Source organism: Dipodomys spectabilis, unplaced genomic scaffold, assembly GCF_019054845.1.
Source record: "Dipodomys spectabilis isolate Male_0828 unplaced genomic scaffold, ASM1905484v1 ptg000083l, whole genome shotgun sequence".
Classification (NCBI taxonomy): domain Eukaryota; kingdom Metazoa; phylum Chordata; class Mammalia; order Rodentia; family Heteromyidae; genus Dipodomys; species Dipodomys spectabilis.
The window spans coordinates 337,219-358,277 of NW_024870760.1; the positions used below are offsets into that span (position 1 = coordinate 337,219).

The 21,059-nt window shown below is 36.5% G+C and overlaps 1 protein-coding gene across 4 annotated transcripts in view; it reads left to right on the forward strand.

Moving 5' to 3' along the window:
• Ankrd12 (ankyrin repeat domain 12) overlaps positions 1–21,059 on the forward strand; it is a 129,578-nt gene that overhangs the window by 105,731 nt on the left and 2,788 nt on the right. For all 4 annotated transcript variants that reach the window (XM_042683707.1, XM_042683706.1, XM_042683709.1 and 1 more), the window contains 3 exons: positions 5,000–5,098; positions 18,772–18,915; positions 20,878–20,973. In XM_042683707.1, the coding sequence (XP_042539641.1) occupies positions 5,000–5,098; positions 18,772–18,915; positions 20,878–20,973 (339 nt within the window). The remainder of the gene's footprint in view (positions 1–4,999; positions 5,099–18,771; positions 18,916–20,877; positions 20,974–21,059) is intronic.

Below are 21,059 nucleotides of genomic sequence, written 5' to 3' on the forward strand. Positions count from 1 at the left end.
CCTCACTGCTACTTGTAGACTCACCCAACATCTCCTGAAGTCATTCTTATTCAGGAATCTCATTCTTTACTTTTATACCTGTCTGTGCTGTTTGTCTCCATGAATTATTTAATTCAGTTTCTGTGCCTTGTTTGCAGATGGGATGTCACATCTGTGAATTCCTGCCAAAACAGAATTCTATGGGTCTTCCTCATATTTTCCCTAAAATACTATTAATGTTTGCGTGTCTGCCTGTGATGTTAATAAGGGCTATTTTTATCTTCCACCCTGAATATACTGCTTAGATCCATTATCATATTTCCAGCTGCCTTAAGACATCTGAATATCTACAAGATCTTTAGAATTATATGTCCAGTACAAAACCTTATGACCTTTTCTCAGAAGTGTTCTTCTTACCCATTTTACTTCAGTTACCATTATTTTTCTGCTTCCCAATTCCCAAGACAGGGAACCTAGATTTAACTTTGATCTCTTCCTTTCTTGTCCTCTCATCAACTCAAATCAATCACTAAATGGTATTGATTCATATGAGCACTTTTCCCCTTTTCTTCTTTTTTTTTTTTAATGGCATTTCCATTCATACATACAATATACTTTAATCATAAATCACCTTCTTCCTTTTTTTTTTTTTGTCAGTCATGGGGCTTGAACTCTGGGCTTGGGCGCTATCCCTCAGCTCTTCAGCTTAAGGTGAGCGCTCTGCCACTTGAGCTACAGCGCCACTTCCATTCTTCTTTTCCCCATTTCTTCATTCCTAGTAACATACAAGTATTCCATTAATTATTGACTTTACTCAAATACGTGGATATTACATATTTATTCATATTGTATATGCAAATCATTCATAACTGTGTACTAAGATGATATTAGAGATGAGCCACAAACATTGTAAATTACTTCCATAGTTTCTTAGTTTTTAATCTCACCCTTCAGTCTAACCTTTTATGCTCTGAGTTTATTATAAAATACATATGTGAAAAAAAATAAAATAAAATACATATGTGACTACCAGAATTAATATCAAGACGGACATCCAGATATCCATAGGCTCAATTCCTTATTGTCACATACAAGGTCCTTCCTATTCTTTTCTAAGATTAGCCTCAGTTCTTACCCCTGGTTTATACAAGGGCTATTCAGGTCTCCTGACATTTCTATACTTCTTTGCATCATTCCTTTGTAAATATCCCATCCTTTAATATTCAGAAAAGATCAAAAAGTTAGGAGAAATAAGGCTTTATAGGCCTATATCCACAGAATATATTGACAGTAATGCCTTTTAAATCTTAAAGAGATAGATGTAGATAGGAATAGTAATAGACTAAAAGTAATGAGTGACAAATTTGTTGCTATACTGTTTCAGAAAAATCATTTCTTAATGATTTAAAAAAGATAAGCAAGTAATTTTTTGTTTCTTTAATTGTCCTACTTTATTTCCCTTAAGGGAAAGAAATTTTAACTGAAATAATACAGAATATTCTGGTCTTGAACTGTAGGTATAACTATAAAGAATACATTTAAATTAGAACTTACTCAGTATAAAGTAGAGAACTGTAGTATAATGCAGTCAAAAGAAATTTTTTAGTTTGTATCCATGAGTTAATGTCGATCTTGCCATATCTATAAGATTTTGGGTGATTCATTTGTCTGAGTTTAGTTTCTACATCCATAAAATAAGAGTGTTATCCCCAAAAGATTTAATGCTATAGGCCCAAACCTGTTAATAACTTCAAAGCACAGTGTAGATATGACTATTATTATTGGTTCTCATTCCAAGTCACTAAGATTCACATTATCTAGAGCCACGAGAAGTACTGCAGCCTGCTCAGAGTTTGTTCATTCAAAATTCATTTGTTTTAAGTCTAGTTGGGGAAAAAAAAACAGAAATACAAAAATCACAGACTGGGCACCAGTGGCACATGACTGTAATCCTAACTACTCAAGAGGTTAAGATCTGAAGATCACAATTCAAAGCCAGCTCAGACAAGAAAGCCCATGAGTCTCTTATTAACCTTATTAATTAATTATTAGTATCCAATTAACCACAAAAATGCTGAAAGTAGAGTTGTGACTCATGTGGTAGAGTACTAGCTTTGAGTAAAAAAGCTCAAGGACAGTACACAGGCCCTGACTTCAAGCCCAGGATTTGGCATGCGAGTGCATGCGCGCATGTGTGTGCATGCACACACACACATACACACACACACCAATACTAATAGCACATTATTACTTTCCAATATATTATTTTATCTATTGTCTCTCAGCCAGAGAATTGGTGTGTGTATGTGTGTTATAAAACCCATTAGAAATATAGTTTTAAAAAATCCTTAAAATTTCAGGCTGGGAAGGTGGCTTAGTGGTAGAGTGCTTGCCTTGCATGCATGAGGCCCTGGGTTCGATTCCCCAGCACCACATAAGCAAAAAGAAAAAAAGCCGGAAGTGGCGCTGTGGCTCAAGTGGTAGAGCGCTAGCCTTGAACTGAAGAGCTGAGGGATAGTGCCCAGGCTCAGAGTTCAGGCCCCACGACCGGACCCAAAAAAAAAAAAAAAATCCTTAAAATTTTAACTAGATGTTACCATTTTTTTCTGAAGAAATCAAGGTGGGGATGGGGACTATGAACTGTATGTCAGATTTGCAAAACTCAAATGAGCAGGGCAAAAAAACAGTTAATGCAGTTTGGTCTAATAGTCATTGCTAACAACAGTTTTATAGAAACTATTCTAAAAGTATTGTAAACATGAATGATAAAAGAGTAAGGCAGGTAGTAAGTAGTAAGTATGTTCAGAGATATATGAGAGATGATGGATGGATGGATAAATAGATCATTCATTCCATAGTTCCATCCCTGAGATCTGTCAAGAAAATAATTCTTACCAAGATGCCTAGGACACAGAATTGAAAGACAAAATCTATTAAAGATAGACAAGCAAAACAACAAAGGAAAAACTTCCTCAGAAAATTTTCATAGATTCCATTGACTATTAACCATTACATGGTAATATATTAATTCCCAAGTTTACATATTTTTACCCAAGCCTCTCTTTGACTTCTGTTCAGCTACTTGTAGCTCTACTCTATGGTGTCAATTGAGTGTGAGCAAACTGAGTTTGTGAAGCTATACCAAACTAAATTTACCCTAAATCTTGCTTCTCTTTCTTCTTTCCCCTCTATGATCTCTCTCCGTTACCAGCTTGCAATTCTCTCACTAAAACCATGAGAATACTCCTTGGCTGTTCCCCTTCTTCCCTCCGCCAATTACCCCCTAAACTGCCCCAGTCCCAGGGCTTGAACTCAGGGCCTGGGCACTGTCCCTGAGCTTGTTTTTGCTCAGGACTAGTGCTCTACCACTTGAGCCACAGCACCACTTTCAGCTTTTTCTGAGTAGTTTATTGGTGGTAAGTCTCATGAACATTCCAGCCCAGACTGGCTTCAAACTTGATGCTCAGATTTCTGCCTCCTAAATAGCTAGGATTCCAGGCATGAACCACTGGCACCCAGCTTTTTCTCCTTTTTATCAATTAGATTCAGTCACCAGTACTTTTAGACCCTATCCTTTCTACCCCATCATCATTTCACACCAGCTAACACTTCCTATTAAACAGTCTTGTCCCTGTACTATCTGTTCTCCACACAACAGCGAACTATAAGACCTTTCAGTGGTTCCTTCTTACATAGAAAATCTCCCATATTGTGTTTTGCGTAATTATGTATTAAACACCTGTTTATGTGGGAAGAGGTTTTTATGATCGCAAAGTTTGGGAATGAATAACTTGTGAGATGAATAAAAGATGAATAAAAATACAAAGTATACAATATTCTAAACTTATTCCAGGACTATTTCCTGGAGATCATCTTTATGGGCACAAGTGCTATGGAATAATCTTTAAGAAAAGCTGGTTTGCAGAATAGAATGAAAACTTTATTATTTTGCTTATGTTGCTCTCATCTTCATAGTCTACCATGCCTTTCACCAAAACTGAAATTCCATGAACTCAAGACTAACTGTAGTTCCCTGTAAATACCATGCCATTTCTTTGTTTCTGGTATTTATCATGCGTCCTCTTTTCTGGAGACATCTCCCTCCATCCTTACCTTTTTCTCAATAGTACAGTCTTCCCTCACTATTGCAGTTCACTTTCTGCAGCTTCACTATATCATTTTAACATGTCTATATCTATATCTAATTTTCATATATTGCAGGACTCCGCAGTATATATAGATGTTTATATAATATTTATGATTGTAAGTATTTTGTGTAAAAAATTTTAACAGTATAAAAATATTAAAATGTGAATTAAGTTTAATAAGAGAGTAGGAAAAGTTTATAGGAGAGTGGGGTTTATAAAGCCTTAAAATATATATAAATAATATAACACTGCCACTTCACAGGTTTTCACCTATTGTGAGGCGTCTCTAGAATCTAACTCCCACCATAGGTGAGGGATTTCTGTAGTTCATTTCTAATAGTAATTCATTTTACTCTGCTCTAACTTTAAGATCTGTTTTATCTGCTGTCTGAAGTCTGTCTTCCTGTACTGATAATTTTGTAGGATCTATAATATTATTATATGCAAATGCTACTGGCAGAAAAAAAAGTTCTCCACCCCTATAGCAATTGAGTGCAAGCAAAGATAGAGTTTATGTTCCTTTATCTACAGAAAGCACAGTCCACTACAATATCAAACTAGATATGAATCAATATTTTTATGTTATAATAGACAGTCATGTGAGATATCATATATGTAATATTTATAAACCACAAATTTATTAGCCCATATGTGATAGTTAATAAATGAAACATTCAAGATTTTTACTATTTGTATCATGTTTACTACAAAGAGAATTTGCTTATTAAACTGAGGTACCTGGCCTGCTACAATCCTTCAGACTATTTTTCTCTATTTTTATATCAGCATTTCTGTTTTTGTTACTCTTCTCCCTATCACCTATTAGTGTAAGTAAAACCAAATACTTTTAACCATCTGTGCTTTTTAATTAGATTACACCACCACCTTCACTGTCAGATCCACTTAAAGAGCTTTTTCGGCAGCAGGAAGTTGTAAGGATGAAACTACGATTGCAACACAGTATTGAAAGGGTAAGATATATTTAAATATATATTTATAGATAAAAATTACTTTTCATACTGCTTTAAAATAGCCTAGAGTTTTTCATTAGTGAATTTTCCTTATGTAGAGCCATCAGGGAAAATGATTTGATTTTTGTTGCCTTGTACTTATTCAGTTGTAGGGAAAATGTTTATATTTCCTTTAATCCATGTTGTCCATGTTGAGTGTGTGTATATATATGTGTGTATATATATATATATATATATATATAATTAACATACTTCAATTGTACAAGGAAGGTTTGTTGTAACATTTCACACTTTCTCCCATTATTACTCTTCTTCATCCCACTCACCCTTCTTAAAAGAATTTAAACAATCTCAACAAGTTTCATTGTTCTATTTTTATATATGTAGATAAAGTAATAGAACCATATTCATCCCATTCACTCTTTGTTAGTCCTCCCACTGATGCCCACTTCCTCTCATTTGAACCTGTGTTATACTTTCCTGTCATTCTTTTCTTACTGTTAATTGTGTTCATGTTTAGTGTTAATTGCACCAAGAAGTTTCACTATGGTATTTCATATGTGCATACATTGAATCTCTTCATTGCTTTTCTTCCCTGGCTCCCCAGTCACTGATTATCAATAGCTTGCATTGAGTTTTCTTATGCACAGTTGTCCTGTACTTGTAAATTATTTGCCTTACATCTTTTTTTCCCCTTTTTCCCTTACCCTCACCTTCCTACATAGTTTGATAGTTAGAATTGTGTTATATGCATTAACATGTATATGTGTGTTGTGTGTATGTTAATCATGCATGTATGTATGTAAGTACATAGGTAAATGTTGTGAATAAGTATGTCTTTCAGAACTAGCTTCCCTTCCATGTATGAAAGGAAAAGTACAATATTTTGCTTTCCTGTACGTGTGTGTGTGTGTGTGTGTGTGTGTGTGTGTGTATGTGTGTATGTGTGTATGTGTATTTGTAAGCAAGCCTGTCCTGGGGCTTGAACCCAAGGCCTGGGTGCTATTCCTGAGAATAGTGCTTGAGCACTAAGTCATAGCTCTATGTCCAACTTTTTGGGAAATTGGAGATAAGAGTCTCATGGACTTTTCTGCCCTAGGGTGGCTTCCTAAGTAGCTAGGATTGTAGGTGTGAGTCATTGGTACCCAGCTCAATAGTTTTTGAGTTTGGCTCATCTTGCTCAACATGATTTCCAATTATATCCATTTTCCTGCAAATGTAATGACTTAATTTTTGTTTATGGTTATGTAGTAGTGCATAGTACATGTATGTGCATACACATATGCATATATATTATATCTTTTTATCTCGATCTGCTCTTGGACATCTCTACTGACTCTACCATTCAGCTATTGTGAACTGCACTGCAATAAACTACTGCTGATGTCTTTCTGGTATATTGATTTATTCTCCTTTAGATATATGCTATCAGGAGTACTACGATGAGGTCTTAGGTTAGGTCTGTTTTTAGGTTTTTGAGGAACTTCCATACTGATTTCATATTGGTTCCACTAGTTTATATTAACAACATATGAGAGTTACTTTTCCTCTTCTCATCTTGTCCAGAATTTTTTGTTTGTTTTCCTGATAATTGTCAATCTGACTACAGTGAATGGAATTTTTGTGTAGTTTTATTTACATTTCTTTTATGACTATGTAAAACATTTCTTCATGTATCTAGTAGCTATTTGTACTCTTTTGAGAACTACCTCTTTGATTATTTGTTCTACTTTTTAGGTTTTTGAGTCTTTTGCTGTTTGTATACTATGGATATTAATCCATTGTCTGTTATATAGCTGGTGAAGATTTTCTCCCATTCCCTGGATTGTTTTTTATCTCTGATAGTTTCTTTTGCTGTGCAGAAAATAATGTGATGTAGTCCCATTTATCAATTCTTTTTCTTATTTTCTGGGTAGTTGGAGGCCTATCCAGAAAATAATTTCCTGTGCCTACAACTTTCACTATTTTCCTATAGTTAGTTGATTTAGAGTTTCAGGTCTTACTTTGAGGTGTTTGTTTTGTTTTGTTTTGTTTGCCAGTCCTGGGGCTTAAACTCTTGGGCATGGGCACTGTCCCTGAGCTTCTTTTGGTCCAGTCTAGCATTCTACCACTTGAGTCACAGTGCCACTTCCAGCCTTTTCAGAGTAGTTTATTGGAGATAAGAGTGTCACAGACTTTGCTGCCTGGCTGGCTTTTTGAACTCGATCCTCAGATCTCAACCTCCTGAGTAGCTAGGATTTACAAGCATGAACCACCATCACCAGCTTGTATTTTTTTTAATTCATTTTAATCTAATTTTGTACAGAGTGAGAGACAGTGAAGTCTGATATTGTGGTAGTATGATACTTTCAGCCGTGCTCCTTTTATTCAGAATTGCTTTTGTTCTTTATGCTTCTATATGAATTTTTTATTATTTTTTCTATTTCTGTGAAAAATGACTTTGGGACTTTATAATCGGTATTATATAGAATTTGTAGATACTTTTGGTAATATGACATTTTCACTACATTGATTCTGCCAGTCTGTGAGCATCTTTCTATCTTCTAGTGTATTCAGGAAATTATTTTTGTTTTTTTTGTTGCTAGTATCAGGGCTTGAATTCAGGACTTCATCCCCTTGGTCATAGGTCTGCTTCACCACATGAACCTTCAGACCTTCAGACCTTTTATTGAGTAATTGGAGAACAAGTCCCAAGAACTTATCTCCCAGGGCTGGCTTCAAGCCTAGATCCTCCTGGTCTCCTCCTCCCGAATAACTATGACTACATGTGTGACCCACCACTGGGAGACATTTTTTTTCTGCCAGGACTTGAACTCAGTATCTGATACATTTTCTTGTTGGCAAGCTATACCTCTAACCCCTAGAAATGAATAAATTCCAATAGTAAAAGTTAGGGCAGAAATTAATGAAACATCTATATTTTTTGGTGGAGTCTATAGGGTCTTTTAAGCATAAGATTATATCATCTGCAAATTGGCATAATTTTACTTGTTCCCTATTTGAACTTCCTTTATTTCGTTCTGTTATTACTCTGGCTAGAAATTCTAGTCTCATGTTGAAAAGGACAAGAAGAGTAGACACTCTTGTCTAATTTGAGTTTAGGGGAAGTAGTATCCATTTTTCCATATCTAATGTGATGTTGGCTATAGATTTGTCATATACAGTCTTCAGTAAATTCATATATTTTCCTCCTAGTTCATCAGAGCTTTGTATCAAAAAGGATGTTGAATTTTTCAGAACTTTTTTTCTATGTAATTTAAGATGATTGTGTCTGCATAGGTGTTACATTACATTTAAGTAATGTATAAGGGAGGTCCATTTTAACCTGTCCATGTATATATACATGCATCTTGATCAGTTACTTCATTTCCCATTGTCCCTGCTCCTACTTCCTCCTTCCCTTACCAGTCTCATGAAGTTTCTTTGTTTCATTTTTAATGTGCTATGGAATTTAGTTTTGAATAAATTCATTAAAAACATCGGGCTGGGAAGGTGACTCAGTGGTAGAGTGCTTGCCTTGCATGCTTGAGGCTCTGGGTTCGATTCCTCATCCTCAGCACCACATAAGCAAAAAGAAAAAGCTGGAAGTGGCGCTGTGGCCCAAGTGGTAGAGCACTAGCCTTGAGCTGAAGAGCTGAGGGACAGCACCCAGGCCCTGAGTTCAGGCCCCACAACAGGACAAAAAAAAAAAAAACAGTAAAAACATTTGCATCATTGTTCATCAAAGAGATTGATCTATATTTTGTGTGCCTTTATCCATGTTTAGAATGAGCATAATGCTTGCTTCATAAAATTATTTCAGTAGCATCTTTTCTTTCTATTTCATAGGATAGTTTAAGAAATATTGGTGTTAGTTTTTCTTTAAAGATCTGATAGAAATCAGCTGTGAATCCATTTGGTCCTGGGATTTTTGTTGTTGGGAGATCTTTTTTATTACTTCAGTCTTATTATTTGCTATAGATCTGTTTAGGTAGTTTATATCATCTTGGTTCAGTTTTTCAGATTAATTGTATAGTCTTTGTTTCATTAGTTTTTGCTCTAATTTTTACTGTTAGAATTTATCCATTTGTAGGAGTTGGAGGTGTGGCACACAGGTGATAAAGCACCAGCTGATCAGTACATGCGTCAGATACTGAGTTCAAGTCCAAGTCTCAGGAAAAAAAAAACAAAACTATTCATTTCAAGTTTATTTGAGTATAATTTTTAAAATATGTTTTAAATTATGAGTATAATTTTCAAAATATTATCTCATTCTTCAGGTTTCTTTGGTATTTGTTGTCATATTCCCTTCTTGAATTCTCCCATTATTTCTTCCATGATCCATTCTTGTAGTTTAAGCTCCAAATATTTTCTGTAGTATCTTTTGCTGTTCTAGTTTAAATCCATGATGATCTGATAGAATACAGGATCAATTTTAGTTAGCTTGTATTTGTTAAGATTTCTTTTATGTGCTAAAATGTAGACTGTTTTGGAAAAAGTACATAGGCTTTCAAGAACAATATGTACTATACACTAACTATATGAAATAATTCTGTAGACATCTGTACAGTCTACTAGGTCTATGGTGCCATTTAATTCTGAGGTTTCTTTATGTTTTGTTTGGATGCCATATCTATTGATGAGAGCAGGATGTTAAAGTCTCCCACTATGAGTTCTACTAGTGTGTCTTTAATGAACCAGAAATGTTCATTTATTGAACATTTAGTATATATATATATGTTAACAACTGTAATTTCCTCTTGATGGAGTTTTCTTTTTATTAATATAAAGTGACCTTTGTTCTGACCTATTTGAGCTTGAAGTCTGTTTTATCAGTCTATTAAGTACAGCCATTCCTGCCTCAGAGTTCATTTGCTAAAAAGGCCTAATATTCAGAATATAATTTGAATTCAATAAATTAAGTCATCAAAAATTAAACCCTTAAAGAGGCAGCAGTCAGACTGATAAATGGACTAATGACTAAAAGAAAGACTTCTCAGAAAGGTAAAATTGGCTAATAGATTCATGAAGAAATGTTCAACATCTCTGGCCATAACCACCTCACCCCCCCCCCCCACCCCACCCCCACCATTAGAATGACCATTATCAAGAAAACAAACAACCAGTGGAAGATCTTTCTCCACCCTTTTACCCTAAACTTGTGTTTGTCTTTGTCAATGAGATCTGTTTCATATACAGTACAAATGCTTTTTTAAGTGTGTGTTTGTGTGTGTGTTGTACAAAGAAGTTGCCATTATGAATATAGTGTATCGTGATCAGTGTCACTTCTTTCAACATTCTCACCTATCCCTCCCAGCCTACCCATTCCCTCACTTTTCTTAATTTTATGGGCTATACATTGATTTCTTCACTGCATTTTCCCCCTTCTCTTCATCCATCTATCTACCTCCCCTTGACACCGCCCCCACCCCTTTCAATCTCATTTCTTGGTGTTTATTTTATTGAACTATGACTTAGCCTTAATGCAAGTTGCCTTTCTTCATGAACATTCAGGATTAATATTGAAAAATTCTTATTTTCTGCTATTTTTTTGTTTTTATGATACTAACTTGTTTCTTCTTTATTTCCTAACCTACTCATCTAGTAGAGTTTCCTTCTTGTAATTCCTGTTGTTTATTTTTCTCCTTCTGATAATAAGATTTCTTTTGCAGTGGTGGTTTAGTAGTCAAGGAATGCTTTTAGCTTTTGTTATGGAAGTTGTTTATTTTTCTATTAGTTATGAAGATTGGTTTCATTTGATACACTAGTCTAGGTTAACGGTTGTTATCTTTCAGAGTTTGAATTATGTCCTTCCATGCCCTCCTGGTACTTTGAATTTGTATTGAGAAATCTGATGTTTTTCCTCTGGGCTTTCCATTGGAAGTTACTTGTTTTCTTTCTTTTGAAGCTGTCACTATTTTTCCTTATTATGTGTTTTTAGTGTTTTAACTATGTGTCTAGGATGTTTTTTCTCTGATCTTGCCTTTTTTTGTGTATTATAAGCCTCCTCCACATGGATGGCCCTCTCATTTTTTAGGCTAAGGAAGTTTCTGCTGTTATTTATTATTTTTATTTTATTTTGTTTTGTTTTGTTTTTGAGCCGGTTCTGGGGCTTGAACTCAGGTCTAGGCACTATCCCTGAGCTTTGATGGTCAAGATTAGCACTATACCACCTCAGACACAACTCCACTTCTGACTTTTTGTTGTTTAATTGGAGATGTGTCTCATGGACTTTCCTGCTTGAACTAGCTTTGAACAGTTATCCTCAGATCTCAGCATCCAGGTAGCTAGGATTATAGCTGTGAGCCACTGATACCTGGCTATTTTATTATTTGTTTCACTTTATAAATTCTTAATGTATTTTTTTTTGGGGGGGGGTTCGGTCATGGGGCCTGAACTCTGGGCCTGGGCGCTGTCCCTCAGCTCTTCAGCTCAAGGATAGCACGCTACCACTTGAGCCATAGCACCACTTCCGGCTTTTTTTTTTTTTCTGCTTATGTGGTGCTGAGGAATCGAACCCAGGGCCTCATGCATGCAAGGCAAGCACTCTACCACTGAGCCACCTTCCCAGCCCCTTAATATTTTTTTTTATTTCTTCCCTTTCTAAACCCACAATTCATAGTTTTAATCATTAGATGGAGTGAGAAAAGGTTTGAAAATTCTGTTCTTGTCAGTGTTTTATCAATGTCTTTTTAATTCCTCTGCTTTATCATCAGTTCCTGAAATTCTGTTTCCAGATTACTCTGTTGTATTAATCCTTTGAATATTTTTTATTTAGGCTATTGAGCTCTTCACATCTAAGATTTCAGTCTATTTTTCAATATTTCTTTATTGAATTTTTCTTTCATATCCAACATTGCCTTCTGTATTTTATTCAGCAGTTTGTTTCTATTCTCTTATTTGTTTCAGTCCTCCTTGAATTTGTTCAGGTGGTCAGATGTTACCTCCATTTCATTGATCATTCTTGTCAATGTCTTATGAGCTAATTGTTTAACTTTATCAAAACCTCATTACTGTTAGTTCAGTCCTTTATTATAGAGTTGTTGGCTTTTGAAGGGGATATCTTGCCTAGGTTATTCATTAATTTCATGATGTTTCACTGAGATGTATGCTGAGGCCAAAATCTGGTGGAGATTGCAGTCTCCTGTGGGATTTTTAGTTGGGTATTTCTGGATGATTACTTAAGAATGGGTAATTGCTGGGTTGTACTGTGTTTTCCTATGAATACATTGGAGGAGTAGGTTTCAATTGTCAAATAATCAATGCTAGTGCTCAAGACATTGTTTCTGGAACTCTTCTCCATTCAGAATAGGGCCAAGTTTATTGTACAACCTTGTTGTTTGTGGTAATCCCTAATGAAGTCTATTCACCACTATTCCAGTATCTTTAGGTCTATTAGAAGCAAAGATTTATATTTATGGTCTAGGAAGACTGTAGCCAAGAAGGAGTAGTGGCAATTACAGAAATGATTAATACTAGGCATTTGACTATGTAGGGATGGAAGAGATGGAGGCTAACCCTAGTAGGAGAAGTTTATGAGAAAGTAGAGATATTGGAAAATACTATAACTGATATCCTGTTGCAGGATGAAGTGATGAAATGAAGAGAGTTTAATAGAAAATTATTTTTAAAAACCACAAAAAGAAAAAAAAATGAAGAAAGAAAACAAAGCCAAACTCAAAACCATTAACATGAAGTTAAAAAACAGAAAAATAATACTTAGGCAATCTCATGAGAGTAGGTAATAAGGAAGATTAGAGATGTTGTAACCGGTATAGAAGGAAATAAAAGCAAGAGAAGACAGAAGAAACATATAAAGGGCAAAGGGCTACAGAAAGGGGACAAAAGACTGAAAAGTAAAAACTAAAACTAAAAGGAAAAGAAAGCAGAACTAAAAAATAATGGGAGGGAGGGGCCTAAGTTAAACTTAAAACTAAATGCCCTAGATCAGATAATTCAAAAAAAATCCATACAATTTAAATGAATGCAAGATCAAAATGGAGACATTTATTCATAATATTATATGAATTTTTAGTATGTATATATGTGTGTCTGTGTTTGTCCACAACTCTCTGGGTTGCAGAGAGGTCTAAATCCTATGATTTAGACCTGGGTGGGAGGTCTGTCATCAGCTATCAGCACATAGAGCCAAAGGACAGGCTCTGGATAGCAAATTTTCTGCAGAAGTAAGTCTGAAAGGTTTTTTGCTACATTGTCCCCAGTTGATGTAATTCTCTTCTAGCCAGAGATTGTGGAGCCCCAGCTGCCAAGCCCATACTAGAATAGCTAATCCCCATGATATCACTGCCTTTGGTGTCTGTGATAACACAAAAGTCCCTAAACCTCTCTTTTCTGGCCTCCAAACATCCCAGTCCCAAATGTAAAACATATGAATTACTTGTTTATTTTTGTCATTTTCCATGTCACAAGTAACTGGAACAATGGAAAGCAAACCCTCAGATGAGGGAGGAGGACTACTTTACCTACTAGGATTTTGAAAATAAATTAATATGAAAATTTAGGAAAATATTTCTAACAACTATGATATACAACAATATTTGTGATTTATGTTGATGACAAAGTTTCATATACTTATAACTGTAGTTTATGAACTGCATTTTTGAAAGCAATTCTAGTGGGAAGTTAGTGAGAATAAAGACAATCTTTCCAGTCCAAATTGACAGCCCACCTACCACCTTATATTGGTTGCTTGGATGTATGAGTACCTGAGTTAATAATTTTGTCCTAGTGAAATTTTTCCCACAAAAATTGATTCCAGCTGGGTGCTGATGACTCACACCTGTAATGCTAGCTACTCTGGAGGCTGAGATCTAAGGATCGCAGTTCAGTGCCAGCCTGGGCAGCAAAGTCCATGAGACACTTATCTCCACCAGAAAGCCAAAAGTGGCACTGTGGCTCCAGAGGTAGAGCACTCACCTTGAGCTGAAGTGCTCAAGGACAGAGCCCAGGCCCAGAGTCCAAGCCCCATGGCAAAAAATAAATAAATAAAATTGATACCATTCGAAAACTGCACTAAGTGAACAAGCCTTATAGGCAGAGTCCTGGCACAGTACCTCAGAACTACACTCTGTCCTACTTTGTCACTCCAGAAACTAGGAGAAAGCAATACTCACAGTCTATCCTAAGATGCTAAAGCCTGTGCTCTAGGGGGGCTCAAAGACAAACTTAACTCTGATCTATAATGGAGTATTTGGTATTTTTTTGCCTTTTTTTTTTTTAGCTGGTGTGTGTGTGTGTGTGTGTGAAAATATCGTGCTCTGTACAATTACATGGGTTACAATTACATGGGCAAGGTAATGAGTACATTTCTTATCAAGCATTGTTGCCTCCTCCTTTGTTTCTCCTTCCCAGCCCTTCCCATATTCCCCCCCCCCCAACCCCCAACCTGAGTATTTGGTATTTAGACTATTAACTAAGCAGGATATATCTATTTTCAGAAGAGAGTATTTCAACTTCAGAAAACATTGCACGAAAAAGTATTTCTCACATGATGTTTACTTTCAGAGTATTTTAGTTCTTCCTCTTAATTTTGTAGAGAACTGCAGCTAACTCTTTGCAATGGTATTCATAATTATTTCTTATTATTATCAGATCAAGTTTTTGGATACTTACTTCAAATTACACTTTAAATTTATACTTAAAATTTTATTAAGTACTAGACTTACTTTTGAGTATCATTTGTCACAGTAGGTCATTTAGGGTGCTGAAGGTATGGCTCAAGGGATAAAGCCCTGAAGAATGAGTTCAAACTCTGGGTACAACCAAAGAAAAAAACAGGAAAGAAAGAAAAGAAAGAAGACCAACTAATTAAGGCTGAGTGAGTGCCAGTGGCTCACACAATTCAATCCTAGCTGCTCAGGAAGCTGAGAACTGAGGATCACAGTTCAAAGTCAATAGGGACAGAAAAACATAGCTCAAGTGGTAGAATACTAGCCATGAGCAAGCAATCTAAGCAATAACCCCCAGACTTAAGTTCAAGAATGTAATTAAAGCCATGTTTCTTTGTCTTTTCACCAAATTATAGTATAGTTATTATTGACAACAATACACATTTGAATATACTATGGCCTGCATTCTCCAGTGAAGGAAAAGTAAAGTACATGTCATTTGAAGGCAAACTGGGAAATGTAGTAGTAAGAAGACAAGGTATAACCTTCGTATTGTCACAATCTAACTTCTTTGAGAAGGCCAACAAAATGAAAAATATCTTAATACCTGGGGAGTTCTTAAGAGTCACCACTCTATCTTTTTGTGTCATTGTTACATTCTCACCAACCACAGATTGCAAGGTGATCCCCATTGATACTTTAAAAGAAAAAGGAAATACAGTTAGCAACAAATGTCTTAAGTCTATATAGCCTGAACAAAAATGAATTGAGATCTGCAACTGGACTCCTAGAATTTTCACTCTGCTATATGGAGAAGATTATTCATTTTATTTTAATAGTTTTAGGACTCTTCCTAATTGGAAGTTTGGACCACATATAATTCATTAAAGCTGGATGTGTTTATTTCTGTGTAAATTCATTATAAAAGAGAAGCTGGCCAGCCACTTACCTCATGCTTGTAATCCTAGCTACACAGAGATGCTGAGATCTAAGGTTCATAGTTCAAAGTCAGCCTGGACAGGAAAGTTCGTGAGCCTGTTCTCCAATTAACCACCAAGAGAGGCAGAAGTGGAGCTGTGGCTCAAGTGGTAGAGTAATGGCGTTGGGCAAAAAACACAAGGACAGGCCCTGAGTTCAAGCCCCGGGACTGAAGGTAGGGTGCTCTTGAATCCACATGTTGTCCAGTAACTTTAGTTCAAAATAACTCTTGGGCCAAAGTGGCACATTTAGAGATGGCAAAGGATCAACTGATAAATGGGAGGAAAGAAATGTTAGATCCATACAGTGTAGTATTTATTCATAGAAAGGAATTACCTTATGTTAGGAAAATGGAAGAAAAAAGGAAGGAAACAGGCTGGACTCAGTCTGCAATGTGCTAGGACCATTTATTGAGATAGCAGCAAGGGACACAGCCTTCTTGTGGGCTTGGAAACTGTGCAAAGAGGTGGGGCAGGAGTTGGAGGTCAATCCTTCATATTCTGTCTCTGGATACATAGAAGGAATGGGCCAGGAGAGGAGAGGCAAGTCCTTCATATAGGGTCTTTGGGTACATAAAAAAGACTGGGCTACAAGAGGAGACTAGGAAAGAGGTCAGTGGTTATCTTTTCTGGATACTCCTGCTGACATGGGGGTGTTGAGTCACTGAGGTTGGGGTCTTTAGGATCCAGGTCTGTGCTGGGCAGAGCAGGGTAGGGCAGTGTAAATTAAGCCTCCAGTTGCCTGCAGTAATAGGATGGCCTTAATGTGCTCCCAGGTCCTGAGTGAGGGCTAAAGAGAAATTTCTGAAACAATTGAGAACAGGCAAAAGGCTGGCAAGGTGGCAGGTGGATATGAATGACACAGGAAAACACACCTTGGCACAAGCTGGAAAAGTTCCATTTGGAGCATAAGTCCAGTTGTAGCTCATTACCAGGGAGGAGGAATTTTCATGTAACTGGACTAGGGGCAGAAAGGGAGTATCTAGGGTTTCTGGAGATTGGTTAGAGGAGAAAATGGTAGACTGGTTACCAATAATCAGTCCATAAGCTAGGGCTGGATTGGAGTGGTCAGCATGGTGAGAGGCCTTGATCATTTTCTGTAACTGGACTATAGATGTATGGGCTATAGATGTTTGAATGAGAGACCCAGGAAAGTGCCAAGGCAAACTATCCTGAGTCCAACAAGATTCACTATAAATAGAAATAGCAGGTAACAAAGTCAAGAATGTAAGTTCCTGTCTATGCTTACTTTTTTTTTTTTTTTTTTTTTTTTTGACCTCCCAGCTCTGGTTACTTTTGAAAGGGTAAATGCAAAGTGACTCCATTTATGATATGACACATCCCCTCTTACTCCAGGACTCACTTTGTCCCAGGAAACTAGGTGTTTGTTGCTGGGATGGCTTGTCCTAGTTGGCATCTTTTTTGTCAGTCACAGGCCTGGGCACTGTCTCTGAGCAAGCCATTGGGGTGTCTGGGAACAGACAATTTAGAGCCCATTTTGGAAAATTTGGTACGACTACGAGAATGACCTGTCCTGCCACTTTCAGGCATCCCTGCTGCTTTGGGAAGGCAAATAAATGGGCCCAAATAATTAGGGTAGGGTGTCCCCAAAGTCCTAATTAAAGGGTTTCAAGGGATCAGCAAAGTGTGAGAGACTCCTGGAGTCTCTAGAGAACCCACAGACAGGGATTAGAGGACTTCTCAGAGTTCTCTTGTTCATCAGGATGCCTCTGTCATGGACCACGGGGCTGGTTACCTTGTTCTGAATGCGTTTGGGTTGTGGATGGAGTCAGACATTAAACAGTGAAGATCCTCCTGCCTGGAGATCTGGAGTCTAGGGACAGAAGAGAGAGAATAGTAAGGGAAGATGGAGGAGGAAGAGACATGGGGCAAGGGCTCTGTGTTCTTGGTGGAGAGAGGGAGGGTAAAAGGCTCCATGAAAGTTGGCCAGGAGGCTGGTGAAGGGGACCCAGTTGCTCGTGGGACTTCTCTCCTGAGTTTTGGCACCATGTTAGGAAAATGGAGGAAAAAGTAAGGAAATGGGCCAGACTCAATCTTCAACAGGCTAGACTCTTTAATGAGATATAGCAGCAAGGTGCACAATCTTCCCATGGGCTTGGAGACTGTGCAAAGAGGTAGGACAGGAGTTAGGTTTTTATGAAGTCTGAGCAAGGAGGTAGAGGTTAATGAAAAAGTCATTAGGTCTAAAGTGGTGGGGGCTTTTCAGTTAGGCCCACAATGGTATGTTTACAGGCAGGCTTAGGTAGAATACCCTGCCTGTGTCAGTCTGCACATATCTTTAGTGGCTTACCTGACATGTGTATGTACCTGAGAAAACAGGTTGAGGGTCAATCCTTCACCTTATATGCTATAATATGAATGAACCTCAGAAATATACTAAGTAAAATAAATCAAATACAAAAGGCCATATAATGTGTGACTGTTCTTAACTGTTCAGTGCAAGTAATTCACATAGACGAACAGTGGATTGATTACCAGAAGAGTAGCTGCTTTTGAATATGAGGGGTTTTTTTTCTGGTATGATGAATGAAAATGTTGTGAAATTAGATAGTGATGGTTGAACTTCTTAGTGAGTATATTAAAAGCCGCTATATGCTTTTTTTGTTTATTTCAGTACTGGGGCTTAAGCTTACTTCTTAGAGTTCTTACTTGGCTTTTTCCATCAAGGCTGGTGCTCTGCAACTTGAGCCATACCCTCCACTGCCAGTTTTTTGTTGGTTAATTGGAGATGAGAATCTCATGGATTTGACTGCCCAGGACAACATAGCTACCATCCTCAGATCTCCAGACTCCTTAGAAGCTAGGATTTAAGGTGTGAGCCACTGGTGCCCAGCTCACCATATATGGGAAAGGGAAAGGAAAGGAGAGAGGAGAAAGGTGAGGAAAAGGAAAGGAAAGGAAGAAAAATGTTTTTAAAAAGAAAGTACTAGTTTAAAAGAGAAGATCTACTTATACTTTTAGAACTAAAAATTTTTAAATTTCTCAAGCCTACTCTGAGATTATGATTGTTTAGCATACCTTAAGTGATTATTAGTTTTAATTGATTTTTGTTCATTTGTGAAACTAGGAAAAACTTATTGTATCCAATGAACAAGAAGTTCTAAGAGTTCATTACAGAGCTGCAAGAACATTGGCAAATCAAACACTGCCATTTAGTGCTTGCACTGTCTTATTGGATGCAGAAGTATACAATGTGCCCTTGGACTCACAGGTAAAGTGCTTTTTGATATATATGTGTGCATATGTGTGTGTGTGTATGTATGTATGTACGAACATACATACACGGAGTGTTGCCAAGAAATACAGCTCGTCTACTTTCAGAATCTATTCCCACAGAAGAAAGTTTAATTGAACCATCATTAGAGCTGAGAGGAGAAATACATCTCTTTAATCAAAGTACTTCCAGAGCAGCTGCCTTACAGGTCCCCAATCCTAAATTAGTGTTTATGTTCTCTGAAGAAATTGTTGTATAATTAGGTCTTTAGAAAGAACTATTTGAATCTTTCAGAAAGACAGATGAAAACATATTGATATAGTGCACTGTGAAGAATGTACAACCTCATGTGGGTTGAGAGAATTTCAGAAATAAGTGATTTGGTGGTAGTGTGCTGCCTCGCCTGCAAAAGGTCCTAAGTTTGATCCCAGTACTGAGAGAAAGGGAAAGAAGGAGAGAAAGAGATGAAAGAAGGGAACAGAAAGAGGAAGAGGGAGAAAACTGTCCCTGTAAACTTGTGAATGATCTTAAAATCAGAAATGAAACAATCAACCTAATACCTAAAGGAGTGGGGGAAAAGTTATCTTCTTGGCTTTCTTGGACTTGAAAAAAACAACCTCCTATTTTCCTATTTGGAAATGACTCAAGTGTTAAAGCATCCCACCAATTTTGAGGCCCTTAAGTTCAAACCCTAGTACTACAGAAAAAAAAAAAGCATCCTCTTGAGAAAATTTGAAAAGTCATATGATGCTAAAGAAATTATTGCTTTAGACTACATTTCCTTTTCTTAGATTTCTGCCTTTATTCTTCTTTAAAAGTTAATGATACAAGGAATGAATTTATCACTTTGTATTCATATACTGTTTTGTAGAATGGGAATTTCTTTGTACAACTACTTAAAGATAATAAAAAATTCAAAATAAAAAAGTAAATGATACAAAATTTATATTGTAAAGGGGTTTTAATTATTTATTATATCTTGCCCCAAATATTCTTAGTGATCAAGACCACTTGATTTTAAATTTAAATGCTTGAAGTATCAAAAGGTAACTTATCTCTTGACTGAGAAATGTATCCTGAAAGCATTTCTATATTTTTAGAAACTTAATTAAATAAGGACATCCTTTTATAGCTGACTTTAGAATAAGATCTGAGTTTCAGGCATCTTGTAAGAATGGTCTCTGAGAAGCAAAGGCCAGGGATGACTCATTTTTTTTCAGTCAGGACTGAATCTACCTGCCTACTCTCCTCTCATGTACTTCCTCCTTTTCAAAATAAATTTGTAATAGTTTTAAAAAGTAATAAAACTTAAAGTAACCAAAAACTCTTTCTTGAGCATCAAAGAGGAAATAATAATTTCTAAGAATGTGAGTAGTATGACTTTGGGACTATCTGATGCCCAGATGTTACTTACACAATGTTGGTAAATAGCAGTATGCTTGGAGCGTTGGAATGTTTCCTGTATGTAAAAGTATTGAGATGAAGGCATTGAGGATATTCTTCATTCTCAAAGCAAGCTTAAGAGAGGTACTCTTGTCTTATCATATTGAATAGAAAATTGGGAGTATGTAGTTAGTTCAAAGTTGTATTTATACAGAAAGGTGTACAGGGCTAAAATTTTGACTGCATCTTATCTAAATACCAAAATTGATGTTTTTAAGAATGTATGCAAATTTTTTATGAGCAATTCAAAAATTGGTTTTGGAAGAATGTCAGAGTACAGACAGCTGTCTCTCACCTTTTTCCCCCTACAAATGATAAACTTCAACACCAAATTTGGTATTTGGTAGCACAGCTCTAGTAGTAGAGCACCTGCCTAGCAAACACAAGGCCCTGCATTCAAGCTCCATACCACAAAAGTTAGGATTGTAGGCTAGTGTCACCAGTACCAGGCTGGCATACTGATTTTCAAAGTGGTTTATTGTATTATATTCGACTGAATGTAACACTCTTTTTCAGTCGGATGACAGTAAAACTTCTGTGAGAGATCGTTTTAATGCAAGACAGTTCATGTCATGGTTACAAGATGTGGATGATAAATTCGACAAACTAAAGGTATGTCTGTTCACAAATCGGTTTATATAAGTGCTTTTTCTTCCTTAGAGAGAGCTACTCTCAGGAATAAATAATGAAAAAAAATA